The sequence below is a fragment of the Aspergillus novofumigatus genome (genome assembly GCF_002847465.1).
Source record: "Aspergillus novofumigatus IBT 16806 chromosome Unknown P174scaffold_7, whole genome shotgun sequence".
In the NCBI taxonomy this organism is placed as follows: domain Eukaryota; kingdom Fungi; phylum Ascomycota; class Eurotiomycetes; order Eurotiales; family Aspergillaceae; genus Aspergillus; species Aspergillus novofumigatus.
Window position 1 is genome coordinate 2,097,283 of NW_020194280.1, and position 18,167 is coordinate 2,115,449.

Below are 18,167 nucleotides of genomic sequence, written 5' to 3' on the forward strand. Positions count from 1 at the left end.
TGATCGCCTTCCGTAATTTGCACATAACTTCTCTCTCCTTCTCCAGCCCGCCAAATTTTCGAACACCGCTGTCATATCCGCATCTCCAAAATAGATCAGTTCATTGCTGACATAGAGGGAGTCATTCTCATGCGATCTCGAAGGACACTCGCCTATACATCGATTCTTCCTCGGTCACGCTGATGTCGTCCAGTTTAACGGGGTGGTCACTACCGAAAGCACTTCTCCGAGATTATAATTGAACAGAAATTAATTCAATACAAATACACTATAGTACAGATAGACATCAGAACTCGGGTATCTCATCATAACTCATATGTAAAGTCCTTAATAATAAGCACGACGATGATGGCTTCCGCGTCCGTCAGTGCCGTGCATGCGACGAGTGCCAGCGGCCTATAAGACCAGTCAGTTTATCCTTTTGTACACAATCAACAGCAATAATCATACCTTTACCGCCGGTCGATGTGTCAAAGCGCCTTTTAATCTCAGCATTGCTCCCGACACCTTGTCTCCCAGCGTAACCTTTCGACGGTGGTGATGTACGGGAGCAGTGGCCCTGGTACGACCGTAGGCGCCGCTGTGGCGCGTCGTGGTAGTCTTTGTCTTGACTGTCCGAGTGCGTGCATTAGGACCACGAAGGCGAGTCAATAGACTGGGCTTGGAGGTACGAGTGGTGGTCGTGGCGGGACGGTGACGGCGGAACATTGTGATAGTGGATGTACTTCTGGTAGATCTCTGGGGAGTTGTTTGCGTAGTATTTGAATCGATGGCACAGCTTGACATGGATAATACTGAATGGTGATGACTATCTCCAGATTGATGTAGTTTATATAACAGCTTCTATCCTTTTGGGAGACATCATGGTGGGTGCCACACAACGTATGCCAAGGGATCTACACCTTCGAGCAGGTAATATGACAGCCCTTGGACTAACGCCCGCACGTCATGTGGGATCATCGCTACGTCGGCCCCGCGGCTATATTAGGCTATCGGGGCTTAATTAGCGTACTAAAATTATAGACATGTAAGGATCAATAGCTCAGTGGACGCCGTTTGTTCATGGTGCTTCGATATAGATGGGGCTGGAATGATATCATTGTGGCTGGTGGCCACGCACTCCATTTCGCTGCATGGCTGTCTAATGAGATGTGCGATGAAGTAATATGGCCTAGAAGGGTGTAGAGAATACCCCTCTGATTAGTAGGTAGAGTTGGTAATGATGGAAGAGCTTCATGCAGCTGGATATGGATAACTAGCTCTGCATAACTACTGTTGAAAGGAGAAAGCAACAAAGACCACAAGGATATGTCTTAGGAAATGTGTGATATATTATAGAAGCTTAGAGGGTAATAGTACATCGTGAGAAACGCACGTCTATAATTACCATAACGCTCTTTGCAATCCTTAGTTTGAGGGTTGTTCGCTGGTTAGACGCTGCTTCTATAGCTTTAAGGCGTATATTTGTATTATTTCATGGGGTGAATACAGCTAAAATGAGGTCCTGTAGCTACCTTCATGGCATTTAGCTTCTTCTGTATTGTAATAAACGCCTCATCGCATTGGTAGTGAACCCGTCCCCGTCAACCTTGGGGTACGTCTTCAATGGACCTGAATCCAGGAGACCTTGCAGGGCCGGTTGAAATACGTAATGTCCTACAGATCGTCAAAGCAATCACCTTTGCCTGAGAGCGACTTCGCTCGATGCAATGTCCTGAAACCGCCGTCTGAGAGACGTTTAAGCAGATCGCCGAGGCTGCAGACAATATTCATTCATCACCGATTCCAAAGTCGGTGATCACTTTCAGACCAGGACAGACTTACAGTACACTCTATCCTTTTTTCTAAAATAAAGAGTCGAAAATTCCCAGTCTGCATGCCCACGGGGCATGGTGATATGTCTTGCCATCCGGCTCCCTGGGTAGAGCAAGCAATGCAGCAGACGCATGGTGTAAGTTCCACCTGCCGGAAGATATGATTGACACTTGAAGAAGTCCTCCTGGAAACCCAGTCCTTGAGCAAAGCAGCGCATTGACTGCTCCAAATCTATTGCCAACGACTTGGTCTCCAACCCTGGGAGATGCTCGTCGCTGATCCATGAATTGGCCATGTTTTCTCGCCAAACTGGAGATGATGCGACTCCTTGGTATCTGATCGGCCTGTTGAAGGACGGATCTACAAGTCTTCTCCAGTCCGGTGTTGTTTGCGCTCCAGGGGACCGTAGCTTCGATCTCATCCGGCAGGGAGAAGAAGCTCTCTGGTGCTGAACATGTTCTCAATTCCCGAGGTGGAAAGACCACGATCGGCCAGTGTAAAGAATTTAACACTCCCAGTGGCGTTCAGGGCTTGGTCCTTGTCGGTATCATCGGCAGCTATTGCGAGCAGGATCAGCTCTAGATGACGGATCGACGGTCGGAGCCGAATCCAGACTGGCCCGGAACGTATAGGGACATTGGACAATCCCCGGCGTTGAAGGTCTGTCGGTGTTATTTGGATTGGAGTATCGGAGGGCTGGAGAATATCTTCTCCTTTGCTGCAGATTATGTTACTTATGTTAGTATCTGGTCGGCAATGATCTTTCTTTGACCGCTATACGCGTGCGGCCCATGTGTCTGGAAGAACAGCCTCATGCCACTGAAGAGGGACTGCTTATGAATATCGTGACCCAAGGTGACTTGACGACTGATTCATGGGATTTCTGACTCGTGGCCCCCATGGTCCACTATCTACCAGGGGCAAGCGTTAGTGTCCTTTCGCTTAGTGTCATTTTATTACAGCGCCGCATCTCATTCCCAATGAGATCAAGTATACATGTTGGTTCCCCACTCTAGCCTTGTCTTTCTAATCGACTATGAGCACGATGTAACATTGATAATAGTTCTGCCTGGCGAGGCTTGAAAATCCCCTGATTGCCTTGAAAACTTTTGAACGCTGCGCTGCAAGCTGGTTCAGAGCTAGATTCCAATCGGCCACGAGATATGTAGTGGCCTATGCCAGTGCATTATGCTTATAGCTGGAGAATATACATCATGAGGAAGGGACTGTTGTCCTTGCTCTCTTTTGCCATTGAGACAAGTAATGCCATTGCTTTTGGCAAGGGAGATAACCCGGCTGTCGTTGAGCTTCGATTCAACCGGCAACGGAATGATGACATCGTCGAAATACATGGCTCTCCATCGAGGCGCGACTCGATACTATCTGAAGGGACACTAAACGAGGTATGTCCCTTTGACTTGCCTTTGACACCAGAAATTAACACCACAGGATGCCATGACGCTATACACAGTCAATGTCACTGTTGGGACCTCAGAGCAAGATATCGCCGTGGTATTAGACACTGGAAGCAGCGACACCTGGGTTAATATCTTCTCATCGAACTTTTGCCAGAACATGGCGAATGAGTGCGAACGGTATGGAATCTATGACAATAGCTCATCGAGAACCTACACGTTCCTCAACCACGAGTTCAACATCACATATAAGGATGGCACGATGGCGACGGGGGACTATGTCAAAGATACAATTCAGCTTGGGGGAGTGATGTTGAGTCAATTTCAGTTTGGCATAGCAGAGGAGAGCACCTCAAATCGTACGCTTCTCCATACATGCTCAAACCAACATGCACTGACTGTAATGCAGGAGGAACATTGGGACTTGGATTTCCTGCGCTTGAAGCTACTCACACTGAGTATCCCAACTTTCCTCAAGCCCTGGTGCAAGCTGGTCACATCAAGTCGGCTACGTACAGCCTCTGGATGGAGGACGTAACCTCGCACAGTGGGACAATTCTCTTTGGAGGAGTGAACGCGGCAAAGTATCTGGGACAGCTCCAGACAATTCCCCTCGAGCCCACTGGCGGCGTGTACACGTTCTTCCGTGTCATATTGACCGGGCTTGCTTTGCAACAGCGCGCGTCAAACACAACCACCAAATATCCAGATACCGAGTTCCCCCTTCTTGTCACCATCGACTCAGGAGCAAGCGTGTCTTATCTGCCCGAATCGCTCACCATAAAGATCTACTCTGGTCTGGGAGTCACACATAACACTGAGTACAATGTCCCCGTTCTCCCGTGCTCCATGAAAGACAGGGACATCACTCTGACGTTCGACTTCTCCGGTATCCGGATCGATGTCAGTATCCATGAGCTCGTTTTGAACGGGATCGATATGGACGGAGACACTGTGCTGTGCGTGTTCGGTATCTATACAAGTACCAGTGGAATCCCTGTATTGGGCGATACCTTTCTCCGTAGCACGTATGTCGTCTTTGATTTAGCCAATCGCGAGATCTCGATGGCCAACACAAACTTCAATCCCGGGGAGGATGCCATCTTTGAAATCGGGACAGGCAAGGATGCGGTGCCCGGTGCGACTCCAGTGCTGTCACCGGCTTCCACGGCGGTGAATATGCCGACTGCAGTGCCTTCGACGACGGGAAGAGAGGGTAACCATGCCAGTATAGCGATTAATGCCCAGATGGATGTGAAGTTGCTTTTTGCTGGCTTGATTGTCTCTCTTATGTCCGCTCCTTGATAGCTTTGTTTGTCCCTTGATGTTACGAGAGATATCGATATAGAATATCAAGGACTCGACTGCAGATACTGCATAAACGCTTCATCAATTTCTGGCGTCTTGTCGCCGATCCGACTCATCTCAGCATAGTTGAAGTCGCTGTACGATTGGTCATCCGGCCACATGTCGCCAAAGGCCTCTGAGTCGGCTTTTTCGGCCGGCACAACAGCCTCCACGGTCGCTGCTGGGAGATTCAGGTGCTGTGTGATAGGTTGCAGCATGGACGGCAATGTCTGTCCCACCTTTGTCAACAACAATGGCAGAAACCGTTGTCGGCCACCAGGGAGAGTGTTCACAAGCGAGAAGAAATGCTTCAGGTAATCCTGCGGGCCCAAGTTGAACCCCGACGAGCGCAGTCCCGCCGTCGATAGACAAGCCATTACATCAGTGAGGGTGCAGGCTACTTCGAAGATTTTCTCAATCTGTCGCGCTAATCAGAATTGTTCTGTACGGAGGGGGAACGAATTCACCAACCAGTCCAATCCCATGAGTTTCCATACTCTGCGTTGACAGCTTCCACGTCACCAAAGACAGATCGCGGGCGATCTGTAGCGGATATCGAAATTCCATGCACGGATGGCTGGCTTTGCTGGACAGAAAGCCCGCGGTGGTGGATAATTGCCAGATCATGGTTCGCAGCCACTGCTGCGAGACACGGAGGTCCGCCATTGGGATATCGGGAAGCTCGAGGTTAGGGGGAACTGCAGCGCAAATATGTTTGTCGAGAAGAATGAGCGACTCGCGGGAGCATGTGGCATGAGTACCATTCCACAGTCCGAGGAACGACTCGTCAAATGGGCGATAGAGGTCGGCCAGACAGCGAAATCCGATACCGGATGTGTCTTCAGGTGAAGGATCTTGCAGAGTTGGACTGTTGGCTGTGACCTGTAGGGTGACGGGCCGGTGTCGTCGGATGGCATGGGCTCTGTTCGAATTAGGACTATTCTACAGGAGGCAAATGAGGGAAAGTACCGTTCCGAAATCAGAAGTAGCCAAAAGAACTTGCCGGAAGAGGAATCGTCTTCATCGCCGTCCAATGCGCCTGACTGAGTATCCAACATGCCAGCCGTGTACAAGGTGGTGGCTTCCCGTAGGAAGTAGTACGCGTGGCGCTGATTCCCCAACGCGATATGACAGCCGTACAGAAGAAACGCGATGGTGATGCTCTGCCGGACAGGAACAGTGAGCGGATCAAGATGCTTTCGCGCTTCTGTTGCTTCATCAAGCAATTCGCGCCCGGCGTCCATACTCTGGGCCCATTTCGAGCCTGCAGCTTGGGAGGAGGAATACCCCGTCTGCATCATGACAAAGGCACAAAAGGAAACCACCAAGCAATACGCGTGGATACAATGATCCATCTGCTCGACATATCTCTGGAAGGTTTCCGCCTGTATAATGGGAACTGTACCTTGCATGCGCGTGAAGAAGTACTCGGAGCAGTCATGGATAAGCTCCCGAGGAAGGACATTTTCCTTGCGTGCAAATCGACATCGTGCGCTGGTTGTTGGATTCACAACAGGAGTAGCCACTGTTAGACTTGCCGTAGGGTTAGATGGCTCATTGCCTTGAGCATTCTGTGTACGCAATTCAGAGAGAACGTTGGCCGACTGGCCTTGCCGTCCTTTCTTCTGTCGCACCAGCGATGTTCGACAGCTTAGCCTGGCCGATCGACACTGGCTGCAGGGTCTTTGGGCGTTGCATTTGACTTTACGCCGTCGACAGGCATCGCACGCTTGCTTGACCATCTGCGTGTCGCGGGGCATCTTTAGGTCTGATTTCTAGTTGCAAGATTGAAGAGAAATTGCGGGGAGGATTAAAAACGGAGAGAATGTGGGGGTTTTCCGAGTCGTCCCACGCCAAGAATAACCCATATAAAGGCAATGAAAGGAGACCTAAGTTCCTAACGTTGGTGTGAGATTTACAGTGATTGGACTTGCAATCAAATACTGCTAGTCCCTGTGGATATCGTGCCGATCTCAGAAGCCTTGACAAACTTCTAGGCATGAAAAACTGTACATATTCCATTGTATAGATGCTTATACCACCATGACAGCTCCTGCAAATGCCAACCACGCTGGTAGATCTGCAACTAACATCCTAATGCGATGAAATCCCAACCACTCTTCCATCTCCACAGTTGCTCCATTCTCATTGCTGTCCTCGACTATACGTTGGATCCGAGGCGCCACAAACGGCACGAAGAAGAGATGCGCTACCGCACTCGCAACGCCGGCCCAGTAGAATGTTGTGCGCGACAGAGGCAGGGCACTGCGCGATCGACTCAGTAAAATGTTCGATACGCCGGTGGAGATGGTGGCTAGATTAAGGGCCAGGACGGAGACTATCTGGCGATTGAAGATGTACGAGTACCATTTCGGCAGCACAGCGTCGGAAGATTTGCGGATAGATGGTTGGAGGAAGGCCGAGTTGGAGAACAGCTCAACCAGGGCATGCACGAGGCTGCCTGTGCTGGTGGCTAATGGCGCGACGCGGAGTAGCTGGAGGGGATCGAAGATAAGTCCGGAGGCCATGCTAATTATTCGGTTTTGGCGCTTAATTCTGTCTGTGCAACAGTCCAGTAGAGAATTGATTCAGGAGAGTTGAGGATGAGCGGGATTAAATAACAAGGCGAGGGACCCAGTGGGGCCAGCGTAAGACCTAATGCAACGCTATGCAGGGGTACATCAGGCCACACACAAGTTCTCTAGGCATTGATTACTTTGACTTCAGATCATGGACATATATTATATAATCTGATTAGTCCTTGTGATGCTCCTCTCGCACCTCCATGTGTTCCTCCTCGCCCTCGTAAGGATCAACCACCGTCTCTCTGAACTTGCGCGCCGACACTCCTTGCTCGAACAGCAGATCCAGTTCCTCATAAGTCCTTCCCTTGGGCTCCGGCAGGCGGAAGTACGACCAAACCAAGCAGACAAGACATGTTCCCGCCCAAAAATATGCGCTGCGGGCACCCCAGTTCCAAGCCGTCGAGTTGAGCTGATAGTTTGTGAGTACATTGACAACAATGTTACTGACATTGTATCCGACTCTCGCCAGCACGATCGTCTTGGCCTTGAGTCGGGTGGACGACAGTTCCGACACCAGCGAATACGTGACGGGTCCGATAGTGAAGTCGTAGCAGAAGGTGAAGATAATCAACATTGCACCAATCGCCCACTTGGCTGTGCTATCTTCTCCCGGCGCAAAAGAAAGACTACCTGTGATGACGAGCAGGGTGAATAAGCTTGCCAGACCGCAGACATGCAGTGTGCGACGACCGGTGTAGGTCATTAGGAACCACGACCCCGCGGTCCCAATGAAGCCGAGGGCATACTGCGCCAGCGAGAGATCGAAGGAATGCACCGTCGGGAGACCGGCCTGGACACAAAAATATGCAAAGTAGCCCATGAGGTTCTGCCCGCACAGTGTCTGAACCAGCCAAACGACACAGACAACTTCTGTTCGGCGCAGGTTCGCCCCCTTGAAACAATCGGTGTATTTTGTGCCGCTCGCCAGCGCCTTTTCTAGCTCGTTCGTATGCTGGATCATGGCGATGGTCTCGTCAGGGTCGAAGTTCGGATCGTTGGATGAAGTAAGCCGCTGCAGGGCCCGTTTAGCACCCTGGAGATTTCCCCGTCGGACATGCCACCAGGGTGATTCGGGTGCGAAGAGGATGCCAAGCAGGATCGGGAGTGGCCATGCCCACTGCACTGCAAAGGGAATCCGGTACGCCCACTGGTCGGTTCTCTGTATGGATCCGCGATTCACACCCACCGCGACGAACTGCCCAATCACCCAGCACATGTTGATAAAGGTCGTCAAGTACGGACGGAGGACCACCGGACACACTTCGGAGGCATATGCGGCGGGCAAAGTCTGGAAGATGCCCCAGGGAATACCGGCTAGGATCTCTGCAGCGAGGAGCATTTTGATATCGACAGCAAAGAAGAAGAGGAAGATAACGGCGTTCATTGCCGCCAGCGCAGAAACCATTGTCCAGCGGTATCCCAGTCGTTCCGAAATCAGACCGTTGATGAGCAATCCGATGACTTCGCCCACTCGGGCCCCGTTCGAGAGTGCCGATTGCCACGAGGCCGGGACCGTCCATTTGCCGGACGCGGACTGAACCCCGTATTTCTTATTGAATGCTGGGGACGCGTACATGGAGCCGAGCAGGGCCAAGTCGTATCCTTCCATGATCAGTGTCGAGGAGAGGAGGACAGACCAGCCCACGGCCTTGGGATACAAGCGCACCGCTTGCCAGAGCGTCATGGACTGTTCTTTGCGGGCGGCTTTCTTGCCCTCCACGAGGGGTCGGGGCTTTTCTCCCTCCATAGCGTCTGGATTGCTGGACATGGTCATGTCGCGACTAAATTCTTAGGAAGACGGCCAGCAAAGCACACTCGAGTGCTAGATGAGCCTGGCCTGCAGATGGAGGACATGCATGAGATCCCGGACATATGACACTATTTATATTCAGTGTATGCGCATATCATAAGTTCCGTCTTGTTCTCGAGCGCCAGAATAGTCAGGACCCTTGCAGCATGATCTGGGGAATTTTGTTTTACCCCACACATTTCCCTGTGGGGGTCCTGCAGACGCACGGGCAAACGATGCTTTTCTCCTTTCCCATTGGCTGCGGCTATGCAAATCGGGCTCTACTCGGAGACAAGGCGGACGCAAGTCGGAGCGACGGCAGGTAACAGCCATGTCATCGATGGCGATACGGGTCATTATTCGACACATATCATAGTATATATTAGCTCAGACATGTAAGAAGAAGGGTACATTGAGGGGCACTGAGGCTATCGCCGCGATGACAAAAGCTAACTTTGCACTTCATCTAATCCACCTGGACCCAACCCGGAAGGCTATTCCATCAGATGTGAGTGCCATCCAGCTACGGGTCTAAGGCCTTCCGGTGCTCGCCGCGATCGGATCCAACCAAGCAATGTTAGGCTGATGACCCTCCGGTGTCATGAACACATCAATGGGACGAGCATACGGCGTCACCCCCTTTCTGTTCAAAATCCGGGTAACATTGCCACTCTTCTCCGCCGTCTGATTGTATCCAGGCCCATAGGCACTATAAACGGCCATCAAGGTCTCACTATTGAAGTTGTTGTTCGGTGCTCCCTTCCATACCGTGTATCCCCCAGGGAGAATACTGGAGTCGAAGTATGTGTTCATAAAGACTGATCTGTGGAGATTATTCCAGGGGCGTCCCAGCGAGCACCGTCCCTTGATATCATTTGCAATAGAGGAATTGACTGCGATGACCTGGGAATCGGCAATGTAGACACCGTACTTGTTCGCGAAAGTGGTGTTGGTGCCCTTCCAGGCTGTAATGCCGCCACCACATCCGCGCAGGGAGAGGGTTGTCTTTTCGATGAATGCCGTGCCGAAGCCATAGAGAAAGTCGGTCTGACCCGCAATGACATTGTCGTAGAAATAAGCATTGGCAAGTTTGCCAACGTATAACTATATTCGTCAGTGGTGACCTGTCAATGTTCGTTAACAACATACAGTATCCTGGTAGCTGTAGAGACCGCAAGAGTAGAACCCAGCGTTTGCATACCCCAACCCAACAGCGTGGGCAGGTCCATATGAATATGGAACATACTCGTTGCGAAAGTCAATGTTGTACGCGCGGAAGTCGGAGCATCCAAAAGGGGTGTTGTCAGGCACCGGGTATCCTGTTGGGCCTGCGCCGGTAATGGTCGCGTTATAAGTTGGACCGACAGTCAGAACGCCGGTGTAGACATTGTCCGGGAATGCGGCATTGTGGTTCGCTGCGTTCCAGTAAATCTGAACATCGTTCTGGACGGTGCTGTTGGTGTCGATATCACCATAGCTTTCTCGCTGCCAGGGGCGATTCGACTGGCCCAAGAGCGTGAGAGGCCCGGAGCGTGTCACGTTGAGCTGTTCCACATAGGCTCCAGCGCCGATAAGGATGACATGGGAAGAGGTATCATTGGGCAGCGAGTGGATGGCCGCCTGGATAGACTTGAACTGAGCTCGACGGTCTGTCTGGCTGACAAACAGAGTGCCATGGGGGCAGCCCTGAAGAGGGTCGGGAGTGATCCTTTGGCAGGATTTGTATGTTTCTGCAGGTCGAGTACCCTTGCCGAGAGCTTCAGGGAGGAGGCCCAGGGCAAGAAGAGCGGAAGATGGCCTCATTTTGTCTATTGTCTTGACAGTGAAACAATTGCACAATCATCTCGGCGGGGAATTGTCCCTTCATAAAAGGCCCTGGAAAAGCGTGGATAAAGTCAAAATGAAGCTATATCCTTTGTGGACCCAAGGAATGACCTATAGATCCTCCTAGGATTCCCTAAGCTTTCTAAGGCTTCATCCCCGGATAATTTACGAGTCTTGGAATTATTCCTCCAATGAGCTTGTATTCCCGGTGGAGTACCCCGCCTAAACACCGCGAATCATGTTGACTGATGATAGTCATAGAACGATTTTCAAGTAACCTGGGTAGTGGGTACAGTAATGTCTCAGATAGATCATGATATTAACCGGCCTAGAAGTCGTCGACTGGCAGGAAGGAAGATGACCTGCAATTGTTGAGACTACGCATTCTCGGGTCATCGAAATGATGGTACCCAAGGCATGCCTACAACTCGGATATTCGAAGATCATCTTTATATAGGCGAGATGGGCAATCAGCAAGGTATACTGTGATCAATATGTCTTCACTGTCTGCTGCGAGAAGATATTACACAAGAAGTTACAGTTTCTGAATAATATCACTTTATTTTATTTTATTTTATTTTATTTTTTTGGAAATTTTAAACTAGGACTGAGCAAGCGCTGCGTCATGGAATGCATCAGCTCCTTCTAATATACATAAAATAGATGTGTGCCTTGGGCATTCTTCCTATATCGCAGCCATTTCTCCGACCATCTGTTTAGCATTGAGACAAATTTATGTCCGTGATCGTTGCCAAATAACGTTGTTCATCAGGGGTAGTCATCAGGTTCATAGATCGAGGTCCGCCGATGTTCGGAAAATATGATGAGATCGCCGACATGGGAAGGGTCTGTAGCAGCAAGGGTAGGTAGTCATATATATTCGTCAAAAGATGCGGTCCGTACTTGGCTTCACCCACTGAGGTCGCTGACATTTGTGGGTATCCCGGAACTGCTTGATTTTCTTCAGGTCCCACCCGGCTGATAGGGTCGTGTCTTCTGTGGCGGGTTTTTGCGCGCCTAGTCGCATGGATGGAACAAAAACACAGCGGCCAGAATGGACATAGGTATATGAGAAACACTGGGGATGCTCATGGCATGCTTCCGCACAAGCTTCAACAGACTTATGGCCGGGTGATTCGGGCGGTTCTTGCCATCCGCCCCAGTCGCCATTGTCCCAGTCCGTTTTGTAGTCAATGGCGCCCAATTTTGTGTACTCGAACAGGTCGGCGTATAGCAATGGAAGCTAGAGTGTCAATGTTAGGGGTTGCTGGTGATATACCCGCGAGGGCAAGGAAGAAAACATACCTTTCGGTCCCGTTGATTCTCCCACCGCGCCAGCCCTGCCATATCTTCCAAGGATAATTTATGCATGCTGATCACCGGCTGACACCAATGGTTTTCATTAAATGGAACCCCATGCACAGGATGTGGATTGAACATCGGCCACATCCCAGAGAGCTTCACTCCACTTTGGTAGAGTGCCCATCCAAGTATTGAATCACCGCAGCAATCCTTATCGATCAGCCCCTTATAGCGCTGACTCAACGAAGGCTGACTGTACACGCCATTGCTTTCCGCCATACGAGCCACCAGCCTTTGGACCGCGGCAGTTGACAGCACAAACCCAGCACCCCCATAGCCGAAGAAAGATCCGTCCTTTCCCGGAGACGGGGAGCCAAAGTATAATGGAACAGACGGGTCGAACTGGTCAAGAAGACGAAACACATTGTCCCACACGACGTATGTATCAGATTCGATAAAAACAAACCACTGAGCAGTGGGATTCATTTCATAAGCGCGTTCGACCATGGGCAGGAACTTGTATTTGTCGAGTGTCCAGCCCTGAGAACCACCGACCGTCTCGACTTCGCCGCGTTGGAGCGCGCTGTACGCCTGAAAGTCGGGACTATTCCCCCAGAAACTCTCTGGCAGAGTTGCGAGAATATCGTGCACGTGATGACCGTTGATTTCCGACTCGTGGTCGGAGACGACAATGAGGTTAGTTATGCAGCGGGTAACAGTGGCCAGATGGGTATCAACACGATTAGGAGGCTCTGTACTGCCGATTTTGAGAACAACTTGAACGCGCGAGAGGTGGTATGATGGGAAGGAGTCGCAAAGGTCATCGCCACCACTGTTCTCTTGGGTTTCATTGGTGCCGTGCGCATTCGAGAAGCGGGACGTTGTCTCCCACTCCCAATAATCAACGTAGGGCGTATTCGGGAAGCTGGATATTGTCGCCCGATCCCAATAATGGGCATAGAACAGGTCAGATCCTAGTTTCAGCCCAAGACAAAACATAAACACTGTCACGATGACCACCAAAGCGTGCTTTTGTCTCTTCTTGGGCCATGATTTCCAGTACTCGGAGATGCGATCCGCAAAGGAGAATGTCCCGCGAAAAGCCGCAGTCAGGACGCGGGGTTGCATTATTGAGGCACATGGGAATGCATGTAAGAGACGCGCTGATTCAGGAGAACAGGAAAGTGTCAGATCTAGACCGATAGATGTCAGGGACCAGTCCCTTCTATATAATACGCCTGTTAGATGATCTATCGGCCATGCATTAGTGCTCTTTCTGTTTGCGGCTTAGCAGGAAAGCGTGTGCAGGCCCGTGATAATAATAATAGTGAGTTTGAAATGAGAAAAGGTACAAGGGAAAAAAATCTAATCTAAAAAAGAACCAACACTACCTTGGCCTGTGACTGGCCGCTGATCCTAGAGATACGGTTGGGATTGAAATCATGTCAATGACGTGGCTGACATGTCATTAGATAAAATTTCTGTCACTCTGAAAGTTTGTTGTTTTCCCTTTGGCCTGCGGACATGGGATCTGTCCTCGGTTCCTTCTGACACAGATGATCAATGTGACAGCGTAGTGCCTAGATAAAATCTCCTGTCCACTTCAATCTCGAATCCCTGTTATCAGTAATAAACTAACATGTATTAGCAGCGAGTTGTCGTCGCGAATCTCGAACGGATGCTTGTGCGGCCTAACACGGTTGTGGGTCAGTCAACGTTAGTGCGGATAATCCATGCCCTACGTTACATCGTGACAGGCAGACACTAAGACAAAAACGCGGACAGCAAATCGACAATATGGATTAATTAAGGGAAGCCGTAGGAACACATGGATAGGACCCTGGTACTGGCTGATACGCGGTGATAAAAGTAAAAGGCCGTTGATTCAGACTTCTACAGTGGGAAACTGGCGCTGGGGGCCAAAGGGTGTCTTGTGTGGATCAGTCTGAGTTTGACCGACATAAGCCCCAGCAGCCTCAATGGGCTTGGAGGTTCGTGTTTACTATTGGTTGTTCTGCTGAGCGGCAGGTGAATGCGCTGGAGCCTGGGGCTGCACACCCTATCAGATCGTTATCTGCCATGACTACCTATGAGAGCCAATGAGGAACAAGTCAGCGGCTCACTCCGCCAAGAGCCAATCTCAACAAAAAATAACTAATTGCATTGCGTGATAGTTGCTAGGGTTAGCGACAGGAATCATTGATACACATCAGACTTCATACTATTGCTTCGTTTTCAAATATGCAGGAACGGCGAAAGTGCATCGAAGGCCAGGTCGCTCCACAAATATAATACTCAACCCTTGGCACAGTGGAGGTCGAGAAGGGATCGACCCATCTGTAAGGTTGTCAGTAGGGTCTACTTCAGGTAACGCGAGGACTTACATTAGTGCAAATGGCATCGTCGGTGCCGGAAGGACTGACGACGCTGATATTCTCAGCGCGGATATTCTTGCATACATCTGGGCTAGAGCAGACAAGAGTAGCATTTATAAGGCGCCCTCTTCCTACTGGTAGTGCCGTCAAAATTCTTGAACAGAATATCCTCAACAATGAGCGAAGCTCATGACCGATCAGGCGAGTTTGTATGTCTAGCGATCGAACATACCGGATGCCCATTGCAAGCCGTCTGGTTAGGAGCAAAGTAGCATTATGTCATTTCAATAGCCCAGTCGTTGTTATAGTTGTGCATGCCATCGTAGGTCACGTTCCTCGCCCAGCCACTGCCGCCGCCAGTGTTGGTGGACTTGCCAGTTGCTCCAGGCCAGATTTTGATACGAGCGCCATCCTGACGAGTCATCTTCTTCATGCTCTGTAGAATGGTAGCGGATCACGTACCGAGGCATTGTTCAGAGAAGCGTTATAGATCAGAATATTGTCCTCAGTGTCTACCTGACCAACGTATTTGCCAAGAGAACCGACGGAAATACCATGGGACCCCTTGCAGTACAGATTCTTGCCGGAGGTGAGTCAGTTATACTCTGGTAACGTACGCTTGAGAGATATTACCTGCACGAGGATATTCGTACCGTTTAGGCTTGAATGATACACAGTCCAACCATGTCAGCAGATCATCATTGAACGGATACAGTGACCCACCGTCGGAGTTGAAAATGCGAGAGTTTTGGATCACAATGTTATCAGACCGATACGTATTCCTGTGTTTATAAGCGCTAGTCAAGACTGGTTTCAAGCAACCTCAAACATACCATCCATCTAGCAGAATTAGTTCCGGAGTGTAGCGTAAGAGGTAGACAACTCACCTGAATTAGCTGTAGGATTGCTATTGCTTGATGGAGCGTTGAGATACATGCTATCAAAAACGACATTGCTCGAGTTATACACCAATTGAAACCAGTTCGGCGAGTTGCGGAGGGTGATGTTGGACACAGATCCGCCATGGAAATCCATCTACGTGACCGGGATAGGACGCTGGATTGACTTGTTGTTCATCCTGGCGTCCCACCAGGCCTGACGGTTGCCATAGATTTCCCCGGCGCCGTAGATATTGATGTAAGTGCCTCCGATTAGGACGAAGCTCGAGCTGTCCTGGAAGGCGTACTTGAAGGAATGGGCCAGCCAATAATGAATATCATTGGTCATGACGATTTTGCCTTGGACATCTACCACGTATATGTAAGCTCATACGGATCTCGGGCAGTGGTAGATATAACGATACCGACCTGCTTTAGAAACCTGATATCCGTCGCCTTGCCAATGGCATACAGCTTGTCTTTGCCGAAAACAACACAACTGCCCAGGTTGCATTTGTAAAATGCATGGAGCCCTTATATAGTTTAGCTAATAAGATTTTCTTACTAAAACTCATAGTTAGTAGTTTAATAAATCTAACCTAGGTGAGATTATATACTAGCTTTAATAGGTTATAATACATGAATAAGTGATGGTTAAAAATACTCCTAACTTATAATAATTATTAAAGGGTTATATACATGCATACATACATTTATATGTATATATATATATAAACTACTACTGAATTCAAACGCTGCGAGTTCAGTGAGGATTGGGATTGACTCTAGTGCTTTGGTTATGCAACTCTAGGAGTGTCGATCGATGTCAGCAGGCGCAAGGGTGAGGGCGTAATGCTAGCCGCGATTAGGCAGCGATTCCACAGGCGAGACTTCGAGCGGCGGCAGCCGATAACAAGCTTTGGCTTGAAAGCTCCTGCTTATGGGCACTGGCTTTGCTACTGTAATACCTCTCGACCCGATTTGGCTTGCAATGCCCGCATGGCCGTCATTAGCCTATAGTTCAGACAGTACCGGATGAGTCATTGTTATATTGCCCACTCCATATAATCTCAAGACAATTGTGACTGCCATGAGATTCTAGAGTAGTCCATGCAAACAGAATAAACACGATAGAAGTGTGTTAGCGCGTTTCAGTTTACTCATAAGGCAGGCTAGGCAAGCCATGGGAGTTAACAACCCTTCCATCATCCACTCGAGTTCACAACTAGACTCTTCTGCATACTGAAATCCCCAACCTACGACTCCGCGTTTCTATCATGTCAGAGAATGTCACAACTTCAAACCCCGCTACCATCCACAGGCCCCCGGAGGAGGCTATGCTCATGTTGCCATCACAAAGCCGGGGCCAAGAATAATCGAGATCGCTGGCCAAGTTGGCTATACGGTAGCAGGTACAATCTCTGAAGAGTTTGATCAGCAAGTCCGCCAATCATTTGCGAACCTCAAGGCTGCACTTGAGTCGGTTGGTGCAGCTCCCAGAGACGTGACCAAGGTTCGGTACTACATAAAGGATTTCGACAAAGACAAGTTGCAACACCTGCGATCAGCCGTGCAGGAGTTTTATGGCTCCGAGTACCGAGCCCCTAGCACCCTTATCCCAGTACATGCCTTGTTTGATCCTCATGTCCTCTTTGAGGTTGAAGCATCGGCTGCTCATTAACTTGGCCCGAAAAAATTGGACGAGAACTTGTCGGGAGCCGCTTTCGATCTGCTAGTGACCGTTGGCCTTGGTATTGTGTGGAGGCATCTCGTCGGTTGGATATCAGAAGGGTTGAATTGGCCCATACAGGACATCGACCAGGCCTTGTGCATATGCGTCGGCCTAGTGGCAGTGCCACAACAAAATAGACACCTGAAGGTCGGGGTAGCCCTCAGGCGGCGTAGCATGATGGTTGGACGTCAGGGACCAGGGACACAGGGAATAGGGGAAAACCAAACAGCGTGGACCGTGGTGGTGGGACTTGTTGGGCGTGCGATTACTTGCATGGATATTGTGTACTTATCTAGGATATTTAGTTTTCAGCGTTCTATAGAAAAGAGTCTTTCAATGCAATAAATCCAGTAAGAAACTCATTGTGACATGGCTGAGATGTTGGCTGTTAGGCTAAAACCAATAGCCCTCTAGTATTGGACACAATATAATATGGATGGTGGATCCACTATACTTCACTTAATTGGCTACCCCATCACTGTATGTATTTTTTCGGCGGACCCACCAAATAATACCATAAGTGTGTAATAACAGCCATCCAGGAACTAGAGTGATAAATTTCTTTGTTAGGTGGGAATATTATAAGCAGGGATTAAGGATTTGACTAAAGTACCAAGCTAACATACATAACTGACCCCTGTTGCATATTGTGAATCAGCCCTTACTTGACTAATAGAGTATCATAAGTTGTAAATTGTGCTTTGATCCCTTACATGTTGGGTGATGCACATAATGATTTCGTAATCAAGGAGTCAAAAAAACTTATTCTTAGGGCGTTGCGCATGGAAAAATTATTTCACGTATAGATGGACCTTATATGGCTAAGGAAGCTTGATTGCAACGACGCTAGGCAAAGTATTGGCCTCCAGTGAAGGCGGCAGTAATACTATGAAATATATGGAATACGACTACAGGCAGTACACAAAACAAGGCTTCAACATTCTATCAGCCACTGTATCAGTGTGTCTTTCCTTGAATCTTTAGGCAGTTGAATAGAGGGCCTCAGAAGGATAGGAAATAGTTATAGAGAGCATACCTCCACACCTCCATGAAGGAATGGATGCTGTGGATATCATTAGTATGCTAAATACATCTAGAGCACTAG

General features: G+C 49.5%; 12 protein-coding genes across 12 annotated transcripts; 2 read left to right on the top strand and 10 right to left on the bottom strand.

Moving 5' to 3' along the window:
- Positions 1-292: 292 nt before the first annotated feature.
- On the bottom strand, positions 293-765 carry P174DRAFT_412546 (uncharacterized protein). The gene is made up of 2 exons (XM_024824312.1): positions 451-765; positions 293-396 (listed from the first exon to the last, which is right to left on the bottom strand). The coding sequence occupies exons 1-2, from the start codon at positions 706-708 to the stop codon at positions 328-330; spliced, it is 327 nt and encodes a 108-aa protein (XP_024679863.1). The 5' UTR covers positions 709-765; the 3' UTR covers positions 293-327.
- Positions 766-1,501: 736 nt separating this feature from the next.
- On the bottom strand, positions 1,502-2,392 carry P174DRAFT_286655 (uncharacterized protein). Its single transcript, XM_024821568.1, has one exon. The coding sequence runs from the start codon at positions 2,234-2,236 to the stop codon at positions 1,805-1,807; it is 432 nt and encodes a 143-aa protein (XP_024679864.1). The 5' UTR covers positions 2,237-2,392; the 3' UTR covers positions 1,502-1,804.
- A 637-nt stretch (positions 2,393-3,029) lies between these two features.
- Positions 3,030-4,535, top strand: P174DRAFT_463390 (pepsin-like aspartic protease; the record flags this gene model as incomplete). Its single annotated transcript, XM_024830259.1, has 3 exons — positions 3,030-3,218; positions 3,250-3,589; positions 3,640-4,535. 3 exons carry the CDS (start codon positions 3,030-3,032, stop codon positions 4,533-4,535), a joined length of 1,425 nt encoding a protein of 474 aa, XP_024679865.1.
- Positions 4,536-4,582: 47 nt separating this feature from the next.
- P174DRAFT_424098 (Zn(II)2Cys6 transcription factor) lies at positions 4,583-6,337 on the bottom strand (the record flags this gene model as incomplete). Its single annotated transcript, XM_024825172.1, has 3 exons — positions 4,583-4,996; positions 5,049-5,499; positions 5,547-6,337. The coding sequence occupies 3 exons, from the start codon at positions 6,335-6,337 to the stop codon at positions 4,583-4,585; spliced, it is 1,656 nt and encodes a 551-aa protein (XP_024679866.1).
- A 273-nt stretch (positions 6,338-6,610) lies between these two features.
- P174DRAFT_424099 (putative integral membrane protein) lies at positions 6,611-7,105 on the bottom strand (the record flags this gene model as incomplete). Its single annotated transcript, XM_024825173.1, has 1 exon — positions 6,611-7,105. The coding sequence occupies one exon, from the start codon at positions 7,103-7,105 to the stop codon at positions 6,611-6,613; it is 495 nt and encodes a 164-aa protein (XP_024679867.1).
- A 226-nt stretch (positions 7,106-7,331) lies between these two features.
- On the bottom strand, positions 7,332-8,936 carry P174DRAFT_434320 (putative MFS maltose permease; the record flags this gene model as incomplete). Its single annotated transcript, XM_024825862.1, has 1 exon — positions 7,332-8,936. One exon carries the CDS (start codon positions 8,934-8,936, stop codon positions 7,332-7,334), a length of 1,605 nt encoding a protein of 534 aa, XP_024679868.1.
- Positions 8,937-9,209: 273 nt separating this feature from the next.
- P174DRAFT_495718 (pectin methylesterase family protein) lies at positions 9,210-10,754 on the bottom strand (the record flags this gene model as incomplete). Its single annotated transcript, XM_024830873.1, has 2 exons — positions 9,210-10,055; positions 10,101-10,754. The coding sequence occupies 2 exons, from the start codon at positions 10,752-10,754 to the stop codon at positions 9,483-9,485; spliced, it is 1,227 nt and encodes a 408-aa protein (XP_024679869.1). The 3' UTR covers positions 9,210-9,482.
- A 582-nt stretch (positions 10,755-11,336) lies between these two features.
- On the bottom strand, positions 11,337-13,497 carry P174DRAFT_395263 (glycosyltransferase family 31 protein). The gene is made up of 2 exons (XM_024823674.1): positions 12,081-13,497; positions 11,337-12,018 (listed from the first exon to the last, which is right to left on the bottom strand). The coding sequence occupies exons 1-2, from the start codon at positions 13,203-13,205 to the stop codon at positions 11,659-11,661; spliced, it is 1,485 nt and encodes a 494-aa protein (XP_024679870.1). The 5' UTR covers positions 13,206-13,497; the 3' UTR covers positions 11,337-11,658.
- A 742-nt stretch (positions 13,498-14,239) lies between these two features.
- On the bottom strand, positions 14,240-14,789 carry P174DRAFT_286734 (uncharacterized protein). The gene is made up of 2 exons (XM_024821570.1): positions 14,462-14,789; positions 14,240-14,414 (listed from the first exon to the last, which is right to left on the bottom strand). Exons 1-2 carry the CDS (start codon positions 14,693-14,695, stop codon positions 14,373-14,375), a joined length of 276 nt encoding a protein of 91 aa, XP_024679871.1. The 5' UTR covers positions 14,696-14,789; the 3' UTR covers positions 14,240-14,372.
- P174DRAFT_424103 (pectin lyase-like protein) lies at positions 14,727-15,487 on the bottom strand (the record flags this gene model as incomplete). Its single annotated transcript, XM_024825174.1, has 5 exons — positions 14,727-14,864; positions 14,915-15,031; positions 15,126-15,234; positions 15,286-15,292; positions 15,340-15,487. 5 exons carry the CDS (start codon positions 15,485-15,487, stop codon positions 14,727-14,729), a joined length of 519 nt encoding a protein of 172 aa, XP_024679872.1.
- P174DRAFT_286726 (uncharacterized protein) lies at positions 15,380-15,815 on the bottom strand. The gene is made up of 2 exons (XM_024821569.1): positions 15,760-15,815; positions 15,380-15,699 (listed from the first exon to the last, which is right to left on the bottom strand). The coding sequence occupies exon 2, from the start codon at positions 15,677-15,679 to the stop codon at positions 15,488-15,490; it is 192 nt and encodes a 63-aa protein (XP_024679873.1). The 5' UTR covers positions 15,680-15,699; positions 15,760-15,815; the 3' UTR covers positions 15,380-15,487.
- A 625-nt stretch (positions 15,816-16,440) lies between these two features.
- Positions 16,441-17,406, top strand: P174DRAFT_444968 (putative flavin-containing amine oxidase). Its single transcript, XM_024828220.1, has 2 exons — positions 16,441-16,619; positions 16,652-17,406. The coding sequence occupies exons 1-2, from the start codon at positions 16,608-16,610 to the stop codon at positions 17,009-17,011; spliced, it is 372 nt and encodes a 123-aa protein (XP_024679874.1). The 5' UTR covers positions 16,441-16,607; the 3' UTR covers positions 17,012-17,406.
- The last annotated feature ends 761 nt before the right edge of the window (positions 17,407-18,167 follow it).

What these genes read in the sequence shown, in the direction of transcription:
- P174DRAFT_412546 (XM_024824312.1), bottom strand. Translation starts at nt 708, where the DNA reads ATGTTCCGCCGTCACCGTCCCGCCACGACCACCACTCGTACCTCCAAG. An exon ending in CACATCGACCGGCGGTAAAG is followed by an intron (nt 397 to 450) that starts GTATGATTATTG and finishes CTGGTCTTATAG; the next exon opens with GCCGCTGGCACTCGTCGCAT.
- P174DRAFT_286726 (XM_024821569.1), bottom strand. Translation starts at nt 15,679, where the DNA reads ATGACCAATGATATTCATTATTGGCTGGCCCATTCCTTCAAGTACGCC.
- P174DRAFT_286734 (XM_024821570.1), bottom strand. Translation starts at nt 14,695, where the DNA reads ATGGGCATCCGGTATGTTCGATCGCTAGACATACAAACTCGCCTGATC. An exon ending in ACGATGCCATTTGCACTAAT is followed by an intron (nt 14,415 to 14,461) that starts GTAAGTCCTCGC and finishes ACAACCTTACAG; the next exon opens with ATGGGTCGATCCCTTCTCGA.
- P174DRAFT_395263 (XM_024823674.1), bottom strand. Translation starts at nt 13,205, where the DNA reads ATGCAACCCCGCGTCCTGACTGCGGCTTTTCGCGGGACATTCTCCTTT. An exon ending in AGAATCAACGGGACCGAAAG is followed by an intron (nt 12,019 to 12,080) that starts GTATGTTTTCTT and finishes TTGACACTCTAG; the next exon opens with CTTCCATTGCTATACGCCGA.
- P174DRAFT_286655 (XM_024821568.1), bottom strand. Translation starts at nt 2,236, where the DNA reads ATGAGATCGAAGCTACGGTCCCCTGGAGCGCAAACAACACCGGACTGG.